General features: G+C 34.4%; 2 protein-coding genes across 4 annotated transcripts in view; both read left to right on the top strand.

Annotated features, from left to right (window-relative positions):
- The first annotated feature begins 2,986 nt into the window (after nucleotides 1-2,986).
- LOC116013860 (glucomannan 4-beta-mannosyltransferase 9-like) lies at nucleotides 2,987-7,817 on the top strand. 2 transcript variants are annotated; one of them, XM_031253816.1, is made up of 8 exons: nucleotides 2,987-3,373; nucleotides 3,702-3,800; nucleotides 4,205-4,445; nucleotides 4,624-4,734; nucleotides 5,054-5,190; nucleotides 5,410-5,523; nucleotides 5,985-6,388; nucleotides 7,448-7,817. In XM_031253816.1, exons 1-8 carry the CDS (start codon nucleotides 3,065-3,067, stop codon nucleotides 7,608-7,610), a joined length of 1,578 nt encoding a protein of 525 aa, XP_031109676.1. In that variant the 5' UTR covers nucleotides 2,987-3,064; the 3' UTR covers nucleotides 7,611-7,817. The 2 variants fall into 2 exon arrangements, with proteins under 2 accessions (XP_031109676.1, XP_031109675.1); XM_031253815.1 differs by having other exon boundaries at nucleotides 4,193-4,445.
- A 2,212-nt stretch (nucleotides 7,818-10,029) lies between these two features.
- LOC116014415 (transcriptional activator DEMETER-like) overlaps nucleotides 10,030-13,838 on the top strand; it is a 12,266-nt gene continuing 8,457 nt past the window's right edge. Inside the window, exons 1-4 of one of the 2 annotated variants that reach the window (XM_031254466.1) lie at nucleotides 10,030-10,199; nucleotides 10,309-10,357; nucleotides 10,835-11,575; nucleotides 11,990-13,759. In XM_031254466.1, coding sequence (XP_031110326.1) covers nucleotides 10,903-11,575; nucleotides 11,990-13,759 — 2,443 coding nt within the window. In that variant the 5' untranslated portion in view covers nucleotides 10,030-10,199; nucleotides 10,309-10,357; nucleotides 10,835-10,902. Of the gene's footprint in view, nucleotides 10,200-10,308; nucleotides 11,576-11,989; nucleotides 13,760-13,838 lie in introns of both variants that reach the window. The other variant, XM_031254467.1, reaches the window with a different exon arrangement.

Here is a 13,838-nt window from a genome sequence, read left to right as displayed (position 1 = left end):
AATTGAAGATTTGAACACTAAAGAATTTAAGCAAGCTTACTCCTGGTTTTCATTTACAGAGTCACTCTTGTTGGACTCCTGAGTTTCATCATCTTCAAATCTTCAATTTTCTGTTCTTCTTCAACAATAAATCTGGTAAATTTTTTTATTTTCTTGTAGCTCTGAATAATTACTTTGTAAATTTGTATTCTTATATATTTTGTAGAATAATGAATTTATAAATTTATTACGTAGTATTATACAATTAGTATTGTAAATAGTTGTTGAATTTTGAGAACACTTGTTTGAATTTTGAAATCGTAATTGCATAATTGCATAAATTAATAAATATGTCGAAAAAAAAGAGAGAAGGAACTAAGGAAGTTGAAAGCATACATGGAATTGTATTAAGACATATTGAGCTTGGTTAGTTTAAAAAGAAAAACACGAAATTGTAAATTGTAAATAGTTTAAAAATAAAATATTTTTGTAATTATAGTAGCATTATATATTTAATTATTTTAATGTTTAATTGACTTGGATAATTTAAATGTTTAATTGACTTACCAAAATATTAATATTGTGATTTGTGAATATTTGTGATTTCTGATTTGTGAACACAGGAAGATTGAACTATAGATCCTATAATGAAAAAGACACCAAGGAGATAATTTTTTTAAAAGAAAAAATTCCGAAGATTCAACATCTCAAGTAAATCCATCTACAAGTATTGATCAATTGAATTCTGAGAGTCGTCCTGAAAAATCTCAAAGAATTGAAATTAATGAGAACTTTGACATTCAAGACTACACTCCGTAACAAGATGGGTGATCAATTTCTTAATGATTGTTTGTTAGTGTACATTGAAAAACAAATTGCAAAACAATTTAGTATAGATTCAATTATAGATGATTTTCGTGATATGCAAGAGAGACGTTCTAAATTTTAGTAGATTTGTAATGTAATGATTTATTATTTTTTTTAAAGAAAAGAGTAATGATTTATGTTAGTATATATTAAATGAGTATTTTATAGAGCCGTGTATGCCGCGACTTCAGCTGATCGGCCCCCCAATCGTGTAATCCTGGGTCCGTCCCTGCAACTCGTAAGGCAGTTCAGTCGGTACTCATGTGATAGATTGTGGATAATGATCTAAGACTGAGACCCGTCGTCCTCCCACCTAAGAATCAACGGGTCACCATAATTTATACCATACCATAATGTTTATTGATTTTGAACTAAATATTTGATCACAATATTTATCAGAAAACGAGGGCGGATGTTTAACATATTAATTAATTACCATTTGGGTAGGCTTTCATGAGGAGGGATCAAAGAAATAACCAGAACTGTACTGGTTGATTGCCTTTTTCTACTTTCGTTTAGTGCCTCCACTATAGCTAGAACCTATAACCTCTTATTTAGAGGAGTCACTTCATATCATTAGACTACAAGATCATTGACACTGCTTAGAGCTGAGTAAAAACGACAAAACAAAAGAAAACAAATGAATTACCAAACACCCACTTTAGCAATTTGGTTAATTAAAATTATCCTAAACTTATTTTCAAAAAAATTATCCTAAACTTACTTTTGACCAAAACCCTATTTACTAAACAAGACTATATAATCCATCTTCTAACTGCTAGCTAACTACTTTCTAAATTCCAATTCCTAACTGGATGACTCCTAAAATTTATATCAATTCCAAAATCTCAAAATTCTCTCTCTCTCTCTTTTTTTTTTTTTTTTTGGAAAAATAATAGAGAAATGTTAGTTGTCCCGAAATCCCCTTTGTTTCCAAAGTACATTCTTAATTAGTAGAAGTACGTAGATAGGAACAAAGACCTGTGTTTGCTTTGTAATTTGATTGATGTAATCATTTCTGGTCATCCCCATATAGACATGATTAGTATGCCCTAATCTAATGATGACGCTTCTAGCTATATATTTAGTAGTCCTAAACATGAAAAGATGTTTAAAAGGGACTTTCACCCAAAAAGTGAACACACTAATATAATAGATGTATATATGAATCCAAATCTTCTTGTAATAATCATAAAGTTAAAAAGATACTGTATGTTAGTGTTAATGACCTAAAGGTTCAACAAAACCTCTAAAACCATGATTTTAATGTGGGAAAATCTGAAAAGATAAAATTACGAATTTTTTTAATTTAAATCAAGTCAAGAAATTCATTAAATAATAGTATATGCACATAATAATTAAGTTTTGATTAGAAATTATCAGTAGAGTTTCATAGCTACGAAGAAGATGAATGAGGCCACGGGTAGTTACATTTCTTGGTGAGGGAGAAATATTTTGGGTGTAACTAGGTAGCAAGTGGTTAGAAAAACAAAATCATGCATTCTCATCTTTTTTTTACTTACATATAGGTGAATGTTAGATGAGTAGGATAGGTAAATTACTCACTGAACTTCAATAAGTGAAATCCATTACTATATTGAACCCATCTTCATTAATTAGTAGATCATTTGAGCCTTCGGATCAAATCGAACCCTAAGAGTTCCAACAAATGGGCATGTAATCGAGGTTGCTAAAGAACCTGCATGAACAGCTCAATTATTGGTTTCGATCTAGGTGACAGATTGTCGATAATGATACATGATTTAGTGCAAACAGTAGTCCCAGTGTGAGAATTACACCCAATGTAGTGGGCACCACAGATCCTTCCACCTAATAGGCGGCTTAGTCACAGTGACAAGAAAATTTTGCTTAACTTGAGTGTTGTGCATGTATGTATAAAGTGTCCTCTCTCTCTCTCAATCCCTCTCTCTCTCTCACTAGATCCAAGCAAAGAGAGATTTCTCTGAGGTTGATGATCAATGAGTAGTGACTGACACAAAGTGTCAAAGTCCAGCTCTTATTCTTCCCACACAAGCAAAATAATCAAACTCCATTCCCACTACACCACAACTCCATATATGCCCACATGCACTCACAATATATTCCTTCATACATATATTTATATTGTCAATTTCGCAACACAAACGTGTACAAGCTAAGAACCCTTTAATTTCCCCCCCTCTTTCTCTCTAGTGAGCTAAGAACCCTGCAGAGAAAGATGGAACCCATTGCAGTGTTTCCGGAGGGTCTTGGCATCAGCACCCAAATTGGATTGCTATGGCAGCAAGTTAGGCAGCCATTGTTGGTGCCATTTTTGAGGATCATGGTGTTTTTGTGCCTCGCAATGTCTCTTATGTTGTTTGTCGAGAAGGTTTACATGGGCATTGTCATGTGTTTCATTAAGATTTCCAATCGAAAACCCGAGAACAAGTACAAGTGGGAACCCATGAAGAAGGATGATTTGGAGATTGGAGACTTCGCCTACCCTATGGTTCTAGTTCAGATACCAATGTACAATGAAAAAGAGGTAACTTACTAACTTAATTAGGTTGAGTTTACTTTAATTCTCAAGTTTTTAGTATATATATAGAAGGTCAGGTTTTCGTGCGGTCACTCACTAGGTACGTATAAATGTATCACAAAGTGTTTAGAAATGCACCATTAGATGGTGCATCTTTTTGGTGTAGTGCATTTTGCATTTTGTTCTGGTGCATTTCTGAATACTGTGCGGTGCATTTATGCATACATAATGGTGCAATCCGCATCGGCCTCACGAGAAGTCCTGTGTACATTTGATTCAGTATCTATATATACAAATTATTTTTAATTTCTTCCAATTTGCATGTTTTTATAAGGTTTATCAACTATCCATTGGAGCTGCTTGCAACCTTTCATGGCCAGCTGATAGACTGATCATTCAAGTTCTTGATGATTCAACTAATCCCACCATTAAGGTATATATTAAAGTGGAATTTATTACACTGGATCTTTTTACTATAAATAGAGACCTAAGGTCATTCTTTAGTAGTAATTCAGAAATTTATTTTTTTAATAGTTTATTAATCTTATTGAGGAGTCCATAATAAAAACACTTTCGTTCCTTGGACACTTCAAATTTGCCCTAAGATATACCATTTAAATGTAGTAATTAATCTGCGATTAAGTGAGATTTTAACAACGTTATAACATGTTTCTATTTTGCTAAACGATCAGTGAAATGCATTACCCACCCTATTGCTCAAGAGATTGCTCGCTTTATTTTATGTCATATTGTGATGATTGGTATATATGTCACTCCACAATCCTTTATCACTCATTTTTTTTTGATATATTAAATCATGAAAAGGCATTGGTCCAGCAAGAGTGCAGGAGATGGGCAAACAAAGGAGTGAATATAAAGTATGAAATCAGAGAAAATAGAAATGGTTACAAAGCAGGAGCCCTCAAGGAAGGGATGAAGCATAGCTATGTGAAGCTATGTGACTATGTAGCCATCTTTGATGCTGACTTTCAACCCGATTCCAATTTCTTGTGCCGCACCATCCCTTTTCTTGTGCACAATCCCCAAGTCGGCCTTGTTCAAGCTCGCTGGAAATTCGGTAAATACTCTTTAAAAAAAAATAAATAAATTGTTGTCTTTTAAAAAAAGATAAGCAAATTTCATTAATCAATCATATCTGTGAGTTATTTTAATTTTTCTTTTACCAGTTATGAGTTATGGTAATCGCGAATCGTGATCAATTTCGAGATTAACATAATTTTATGATGGAATTGCAGTGAATTCTGATGAATGCATGATGACAAGAATGCAAGAGATGTCTTTGGACTATCATTTCCTAGTGGAGCAAGAAGTTGGGTGTGCAACCCATGCATTTTTTGGCTTCAATGGTAGGCTATACATATACATCAACAAAATTAAATATGTTGGTTATTCTTAAAAATGTCCTCACATTGTTAAAAGAAACACCATTTATATTTGTAATTAATAGCGGGCAATGGGCGTTTATACTATTATAGACCCGTATAACGCAGCCACGCGAAAAGTGCCAACTTTACGAGCAGTGTCTGTAATCAAATATGCATAAAGTTGGGGCAAATGTTTTTTACTTTAAGCATCTTTCACTCTTTGAGTTACATGTTTTTTTTTGGGGTCAATTATATGCTATTGTGGGTAAATATGTTAATAATTTTGGATACAACAACGTAGGAACTGCTGGTGTTTGGAGAATTTGTGCTCTGAATGAGGCTGGAGGTTGGAAGGAGAGGACCACTGTGGAAGACATGGACTTAGCCGTCCGAGCTGGTCTTAAAGGCTGGAAATTTGTTTACGTTGGTGACGTTAAGGTATACATTCATTCATCTTGAAATGGGTGTATATATTCTCGATCACGAGTTCGATTCTTACTAATATCATCTTTTTGAATTCGTCACATAGAATCGGGTTTACCAAGTGCTTACTCTCGTCACAAATAAAATGTTATGTTCATAGAATTAGTAGTGTGGTGACACATTTTCTAACTCAAAACGTAACCTTAATTACGTATGGTTTAATTTCCATAATAGGTGAAGAATGAATTGCCGAGCACTTTTCAGGCATACCGTTATCAGCAACACAGGTGGTCATGTGGCCCTGCTAATCTTTTCAAGAAAATGGCTATGGAGATTATCAGAAACAAGGTAATTCACTATTAGCTTTAGGACATTTTCGAAGCAACTCCGATCCAGTTAAGTTAGTTGAATTTATAATCATAAGACTTTAAGTTTGACTATCAATAATAGTAACTTATTGACATTCTCAATTTAACCCTAGCCTGTTATCTATGGGTAACCAAGCTGATTTACCTCCTTGTATGTGGTCATTTGCCACTACTATACAGTTACAAGACTGGCTTTATAGGTTGAAGTTAATCAATTATAAATAACTTAAATTAGTTTACCCATTTTAATTCTTTATTAGTTAGGATCATAAGGCTAAAATTTATAATTTGAATTGACCAAATGCCGGACGAGTTTCACCCATAGCGAAATCTTCAAATAGTGCTGGCTAGCTTTTTCGTAAATGAAAGTTACAGCCATTCTAATTAGTTATTGCTTTATTATTTATATATAATAATAACCTTCATCGCATAATATTGCAGAAAGTGTCCCTGTGGAAGAAGTTATATTTGGTGTACAGCTTCTTCTTGGTCCGGAAAATCGTGGCCCACGTGGTGACCTTCGTGTTCTACTGCGTGGTTATGCCGGCGACGGTGGTGATCCCGGAAGTCCAAGTCCCGAAATGGGGAGCGGTTTATATCCCTTGCATAATCACCATGTTGAACGCAATGGGCACGCCCAGGTCCTTCCACTTGCTGGTTTTCTGGGTTCTCTTCGAAAACGTGATGTCCCTCCACCGGACCAAGGCCACCTTCATCGGCCTGCTTGACGCCGGCAGAGTTAACGAGTGGATTGTCACCGAAAAACTCGGCGACGCTCTCAAGACCAAAACACCCGCAAAGGCCGCGGCTATGCTAAACAAACCTCGCATTAGAATGGGGGAGAGGTATATATATGCTATACTTTTTTCTTTCATTTTGCATCAATATTACTTAACCTTTTTTGGAAAAAATATATTGGAATAAGGATCAAATAAATCATCAAAGGATAATACAATTAGATCTCTAAATTAACCCATTTCAATATTTCATGCAATTTGTTCAATTTGCACAGATTTCTAACAGGTCACTCCAAATTGAATTTTTTTTTTAATGTAAAATAATTATTTAAAATTAAAAAAAAAAAAAAAACCACGTCCCCGTCGGAGACGAAGAAAGTATCTTCGCACAAAAAAAAAAAAGAAAAAAAAAAAAAAAAAAAAACCACGTCCCCGTCGGAGACGAAGAAAGTATCTTCGCACAAAAAAAAAAAAGAAAAAAAAAAAAAAAAAAAAACCACGTCCCCGTCGGAGACGAAGAAAGTATCTTCGCACAAAAAAAAAAAAGAAAAAAAAAAAAAAAAAAAAACCACGTCCCCGTCGGAGACGAAGAAAGTATCTTCGCACAAAAAAAAAAAAGAAAAAAAAAAAAAAAAAAAAACCACGTCCCCGTCGGAGACGAAGAAAGTATCTTCGCACAAAAAAAAAAAAGAAAAAAAAAAAAAAAAAAAAACCACGTCCCCGTCGGAGACGAAGAAAGTATCTTCGCACAAAAAAAAAAAAGAAAAAAAAAAAAAAAAAAAAAGAAAGTGACGGACAACTATATGTAACTTTCTTGCACACAACATGCACACCGCATCCCAGTGAGTGCAGTGTGTTATGCACAATTACAAGTTTCTTAACTTTTTTTATATGACAAAATGTGAATACTATATATACAGTTGTGTATGCACACATTGCCAATTTTGTCTTTTTTGTAGTCACATAGCATGGACAGAGCGACTTTAAAGGAAATTATTCTCCATTGTATGCTCTAATTTGACAATTAAAATTAATTTTGATGCTCCATATCCAACAATATATTCATGATTTTCTGAACAATATAATAATAATAATGCATTAAAATCATCAAAATCATGAATTTGATAAGTTATAGTTATAATCAAAATTTTATGTTGTTGTTGATAGGTTACATGTCTTGGAGCTTATGGTTGCATTCTACCTCTTCTTTTGTGGGTGGTATGATTTCTATTTTGGGAAGAACAGCTTCTACATATACTTATTTCTTCAAGGCATGGCGTTTTTCATAGCAGGAATTGGTTACGTTGGTGTATCTGTTCCAAGTTCTTAGCTCAATTTTAGATTATTTTTTTAAAATATTTTTGTGAGAGTATATTTTTATCTTAAGTAATTACTATTGTTTCAAAATTATGAAACGGTAGCATGCATTATATGTTCCTTATTATTTTTAGTAGTTTTATTGCAATAATATTAAAGATTAAAATTCCAATAATCTTTGTAATTGTGATTTTGTATCTTGAAGAACAGAAATGAAGAAATCTGATCAAAAGTATAAATATATATATATTTTCAACATTCACATGTCTCCTTAGTTAAAAAGTGCAGCTTGAAATGAGAATTAGACTTTCCATGAGATCAAATGTGCAAACTAATTTCATGTGTCTAATTGTTCCAATCTAAAAATATTATAATACTGCAACATCAAGCAATTCCAAGAAGTAAATACAAGGCGAAACAGTGATTGAAGGATTCCCGTTCCAAGTTCCGGAGAAAATACGAATTGAAGAAATTTTCTTACCACACTTTAGAGACAAGTCAGAAACTTTTTTTTAGAGAGAGAAACGCTCTTACCACACTCTTACTATCATTTCCCTATATATTTATTATTAGAAAGATAACATCTTGCCTGCAAGAAGATGAATAAACACAAAAGAATAACTCTAAAGAGAAGTTGAAAGTACGAAACAACTATTTTTCGTTTTTAGATTAATACATTAAAGGAAATTAGCTAGAAGACATCACCATCAACAAAAATATTAGTTTTCTGATGAATTGTTTCATGCAACCGTATACAATATGAAGTAAATATTTGGTTAAGACTTGGATCGAATATAAATGGCAGAAGGTCCTCTGACTATCACAAAAAATGTCAAATATAGCATAAATCACAATTAGAGTTAATACCACAAATGGTCCTCTGACTATTAGGCTAGTATTTCTTTTAGTCCTCGACTTTCAATTCGACCACAAATGGTCATCTGACTTTTATTTTTGACACTAAATAGTCTTCCGTTAAGATTTCTGTTAAATAGGTGTTAAATCTGGGGTAATATCGTCAAATTGATTAATATTATTATGATTACTTCTTTTTGAGAATTATATGACATCATAATTAATTTCAAACATTAATAAACATTAAGTTAATAAATATAATAACAAAATGGATGTGACAAATCACATAAATGAACAAATTAAAAAAAAATTCATGATTAATGTTCGCAATTTGTACTTGATTAATTATATTAATTCAACGGTGACGACCTTCAGTTATGTCCCAAACAAAATGTTTGATCGATTAATGAAGAGTGAAAACTATTAATCATCCATGTATGAACAACCATGAAAATTATGAAAATAAGGTTTAAAAAAAATTCTTCCATTTTAATCTGTTGGTTAAATTTAAAACAGATAGCTCTAATATTAAATTTTCATTTTGTACGCATAATTACAAGAATAATGTGTATTGTCTTTTTATTTAGGAGTATTTATATTTGTTAATTTTTTCAATTATGTTTGTTGGTGAAAAATTGTAAACATTTTTATTTTATGACAATTATATATATCAATTTGACGATAATACCCCTAAATTTAACACCTATTTAACAGAATTTTTAATGGAGGACTATTTGTGGTCAAAAATGAAATTCAGATGACCATTTGTGGTCAAATTAAAAGTCGAGGACTAAAAGAAGTACTAACCCAATAATCAGAGGACCATTTGTGGTATTAACTCTCACAATTACCTATAACTAAAGTTTGAATTCGACAAAGAAATTCTTTGCATATAGTCTCATCGATTTAACTAAGCTAAACACATCAAATGAGACAAAAATAGTACTAGAACTAGATAGATGCAATATTTATTAGTTGAGTACAACAAAATTAATAGAGAAAATAATCAAACAGATTTATGAACTTTATACGAAGAGTTAATTTTGCGCCCAAGAACTTATTATTCACTTGTAATAATTGGGTTTTCGGTGAATTGCCGACTACCAATTTTATAGTCGGAACTCTTATAACTAGATATATAAGTAAATACCCTTCTATTTTATGTGTCAAGTTAGGTTAACGGGTTTGACTAAAATTATTTATAATCTAATTTTTTTTTTATAATATTAAGTTTAGAACATTTATATATTTAAGAACTATATTAAAAATATTATTAAACACAAATTAAAAAATCAAATTTAAAAACTATAAGAAAATAGTAATAATAAAAATAAGAAAAAAAAATAAAGATTTGATTTGACTCATGAATAGTAAGTAAAACAGATAAAATAGAACATAAGGAATAATTAGTTATTGAGCTTTAATATTAATGTGAACTTTAAAAAAATTAGAGATTTAATTGAATTTTCATATAAAATTTACTACTACTCCTAAACAATGACGAAAATTGTTGATTTATAAGTTTTTGAAAATTGAGTTGAATTTGTAATCTGGACGAAAAAGTTTGAATTACAGAAACTTGCAAATGCAGCTCAGAATCCTCCTGAAGTTGCATCTCCACGTTGGTAATGGTGTATGTGATAGCATGCTGGGTGGTCGAGGACTGACTTGTTTCTCCGGCGCGGCGTTGAATCCTTCTCAGACACCTAACTCCGGCAAGGCAACTAAGCTAGAGATCAGTGACTCAGTGAGCTTATCTACAACTAGCAATCTTTTATTTTCCATACATTATATTCTGCTTTTACATTTTTACTGAATATTCTTATTGGCAATCGCAATTTTTTTTTTTTTCCCAGAATCACATGGGAGATTCTGCATGCAGAAATGTGGGGTTTCTTCGCCCCGGTACAGTTCAATCTTGCACATTTAATTTTTGGAATTGAATTCTCTAATTTGTTGTTACTTTACTCTCTGATTTGCTGCCTTTTTGGTTCAGTCATATCTGGAAATTGTGTTATGTGCAATTGCTTATTACTGAATATAGGTGATGGGGTTGCATGGTTTGAGAAATTGAATTGGGGATTTCTTTTTTCTTGTTGAATTTTGCATAGAGAGAAAGAAAGAGAAAGATGTTTGTTGAAATTGAAATTGAAATTGCTGCATTTACTGCATGATGGGATTTTCATTAATTTCCTCTCAAAATAATGCACCTTTGTCATGTGTGCTTTCCCATTTGGTTGAAAGCTGCTTTGCATTTGGTTTGGATGAACTTTTATCCATGCCTCCATAGGTTTGGGGCATTAGTGAAGAGGATCCATAGGAAAGTGGAGATTATTTCTTTGTTTGCAGCAAATTTCAGTTCTTGAATGTTGAGTGTAACAGATTGATGCAGCAGAATGAAGAGTTTGGGTAGTTTGAAGAAGTGATTGGAATTGGTTGTGGTTTGGTAAATGAGTATGAATCTCGGGAGGAGATTTTCGGTTCCTCAAGAGAATGGGGATCCATGGATTCCAGTGATACCACAGATTACCGATTTGTCTAGGCCCACTCTTGTTCCGGCTGACTTGCAAGGGAACCATATTTTACCGAGGCATGATCTTATTCCGTCTGGAATGCAAGGGAATCAAACGGAGATGACAAATTGGCAGGAACTGGTTGGGATCTACGGGGAGCTTTTACAAGAAGGAGATGAAACGGGAGCAATTCAGAATGTCAGATCTGTGGAGCAAATGGATGGAACGCAAGTGTCTCAGAGTTCAAATTCAATGGCACTGATGAATTTGAAGCAGAAGGAGCTTCATACCTGGCAGAATGGTGATGTTCAGAACCAAAGCATTGATCAGAGTTTGGTGTCATATGGGAAAAATCTTGGCCATCTAAATCCTGGTTGGAGTAATTGTAGTTCTCTAGCAAAATCGATGGCAACGAGGAACATGCCAACCCCTTGTTCTATGAATGCATCACCAGAGAAGAGCATCCCTCCCACAAGTCAACCCGTCATTCCCAGTTCTTATTCTCAATTAGAAGGCAATTACACTCACGGTGAATCCTCAAGTCCAATGCTCCCAAAACAAAAGCTCGTGTTGCATTCAAGTGCAGTTTCCAGGAAACGCCAGCCTCATGGTAAGTTTAGCCAAATCATTTTATGGTCAATATGCTTTACAAATCTGTTGTCAAAACTGCATATGGATAAAAAGAGAATTAAAAAGATATCAAATGAATCAATAATATCTCACCATCGAAATCCAGACTTTCTATTTCATGAATTCATTCTGCAACTCCTTACGGATTCTTATGACTACATGAGAGTATATCTCTGTCAACTGTTCAGTATTAGTCATTTGATAGTTATCGAAACTCAAAATTCATACTTGTTTGATAATAGTCATTAAGTCATTTTGGCAGGGACACAATATAGTCATGTGGGAGAAGATCCATAAGTATTTTAGAGTAAACTAAATCTGTAACAATTGTCTGAGCATGCCAATGCCATGAAATTTTATTCTACATCGTGAAAACTGAATGCTGTTTTGACAGATGGTTTTGCCGTCCCATATTCACCATCACCGGGAACTGTTGTAACCTCTGGTGCAGCCAGTATTGTCAAATTTGCCCCAATAACTCCTGATAAGGCGGAGCGATTGAAAATCTGCCATCGTTCTGAAATACAAAACTTTTCAACAGAGGAAAATTCAAGTCCAGAAAAGGATAACCAGGAACAGACAACCTGGGATATACGAGAGGGAGATAACCACTCTGTCTACCTCATACAGAACGCTCCAGATTCATTGTCTGCAGCAATATCACCATTGCCAAAAGGAAATAACACTGATAGCAAAGGTAATGCAGAAATTGACCTGAACAAGACCCCCCAGCCGAAACCTCCTAGAAGACCGAAACACCGGCCAAAGGTGGTGGTTGAAGGAAAACCCAAAAAGATCAGTAAATCTTCTGCTCCAAAGAATAGTACTCCCAATGAGAATCCATCAGGAAAAAGGAAGCGTGTGCGCAGAAAGCCACCTAAGATCCCATCATCTAAACAGGACGATGAAACGAATGGGGTTGCAACTTCAAATGCAGATAAAGTAAAATCATGCAGGAGGGTTCTGAACTTCGACTTAGAAAATGGAGCAGCAAATGGAAAACAAGGCAGAGCAGAGGGTTGCCAGGTAGAGGCACGAGGACGGTTTGACCAATCTTTTAATTTGAACTTGGGTGCTCGAGATAAACTAGTGTCTTTGGTTAAAGATGTGTCTACAACTTCCATGATGCAAGAGCAGCAGAGTGGAGAACAGCAACTAGTAACTACAAGCAACCGCTTCCAGAAGCCAATTAATGTGCCTACAAGCCCAGCTACACCTAAGAATCATAAACTGAATGTCATAGCTAGAAATTTGAACGTGCAAAATACTATTCTATACCAAAGTAGTAGACAGAATGGGTACAATCAAGTGGAAGAAGTTAACAATGAAAAAGGAATTAGCAGAAATGACTTCCAAACAGACACTAGCCAAGCAGGAATTGAGGAAACAAGACAGTTGGCTTTGCAGAGCACCAGTCAAATGCTGAGAGATATAGCTAAAATGACTGGAAACCGAGGATTCAAGAGAGACCTTCACAGCTCTGAGTTGACTGATTCACAAACTGTTAACCTGATTGGATCTCAATTGTTGTGCCACAACATGTCTAGGACAGGAAAGCTTAACAGTGATTGTAGTACATTGGAGATATGTTCAGCAACTCGCAAGAAAAAGAAGTCTAAGGACTCATTTTGTGGAACCATTACCAGTACACCTTCCTATGTTACATCTGTCAAAGATTGCTCAGCACACATGCAGACGGGTAGCTCTATATCTCCTGATAATAGCAGATTATCGAATCCTAATCTTCATCGTGAAATAAACTGCCAAAATGCAGAGAATGTAATGAGTGGGGATGCGGCCAATCGGCATTTAAACCCCTTGACAGTGGGGCTTCACTATCAAGGACAACCCACTTTGTCTCAGTTGCATCCAAATGCAGAGAAACAATGTACTCCATCACATTTTCAATCAAATGCAGGAATAGAGGCTGAGAATATGTCCCAACAACACACTGAAACCGATGGCCACAAAGCCCTAGCAACAGTTAGAAACTGGAATACCAAGTGTGTTACAGTGTCTGTTTCTGAGTCTGTACAAGGGCATGAAAAACAGACTTCACCTGCTACCATTTCTGCAAAGGCAAGGGAACTCAGACAGGCATCACCAAATCAAGCATCCAGATCCAGTAGGAAGCAAATTCCAATAGAGAAAAAGAATGCACAAGGTGACCAGCAACACTGCACAAAAACAAAAGTTTATGATCCTCCTAATTCTCCCCCCCCCCCCCCCCCCCCCCCCCCCCC

Source organism: Ipomoea triloba, chromosome 3 (genome assembly GCF_003576645.1).
Source record: "Ipomoea triloba cultivar NCNSP0323 chromosome 3, ASM357664v1".
NCBI classification, from domain to species: Eukaryota; Viridiplantae; Streptophyta; class Magnoliopsida; order Solanales; family Convolvulaceae; genus Ipomoea; species Ipomoea triloba.
This window is presented reverse-complemented; position numbering and strand designations above follow the sequence as displayed.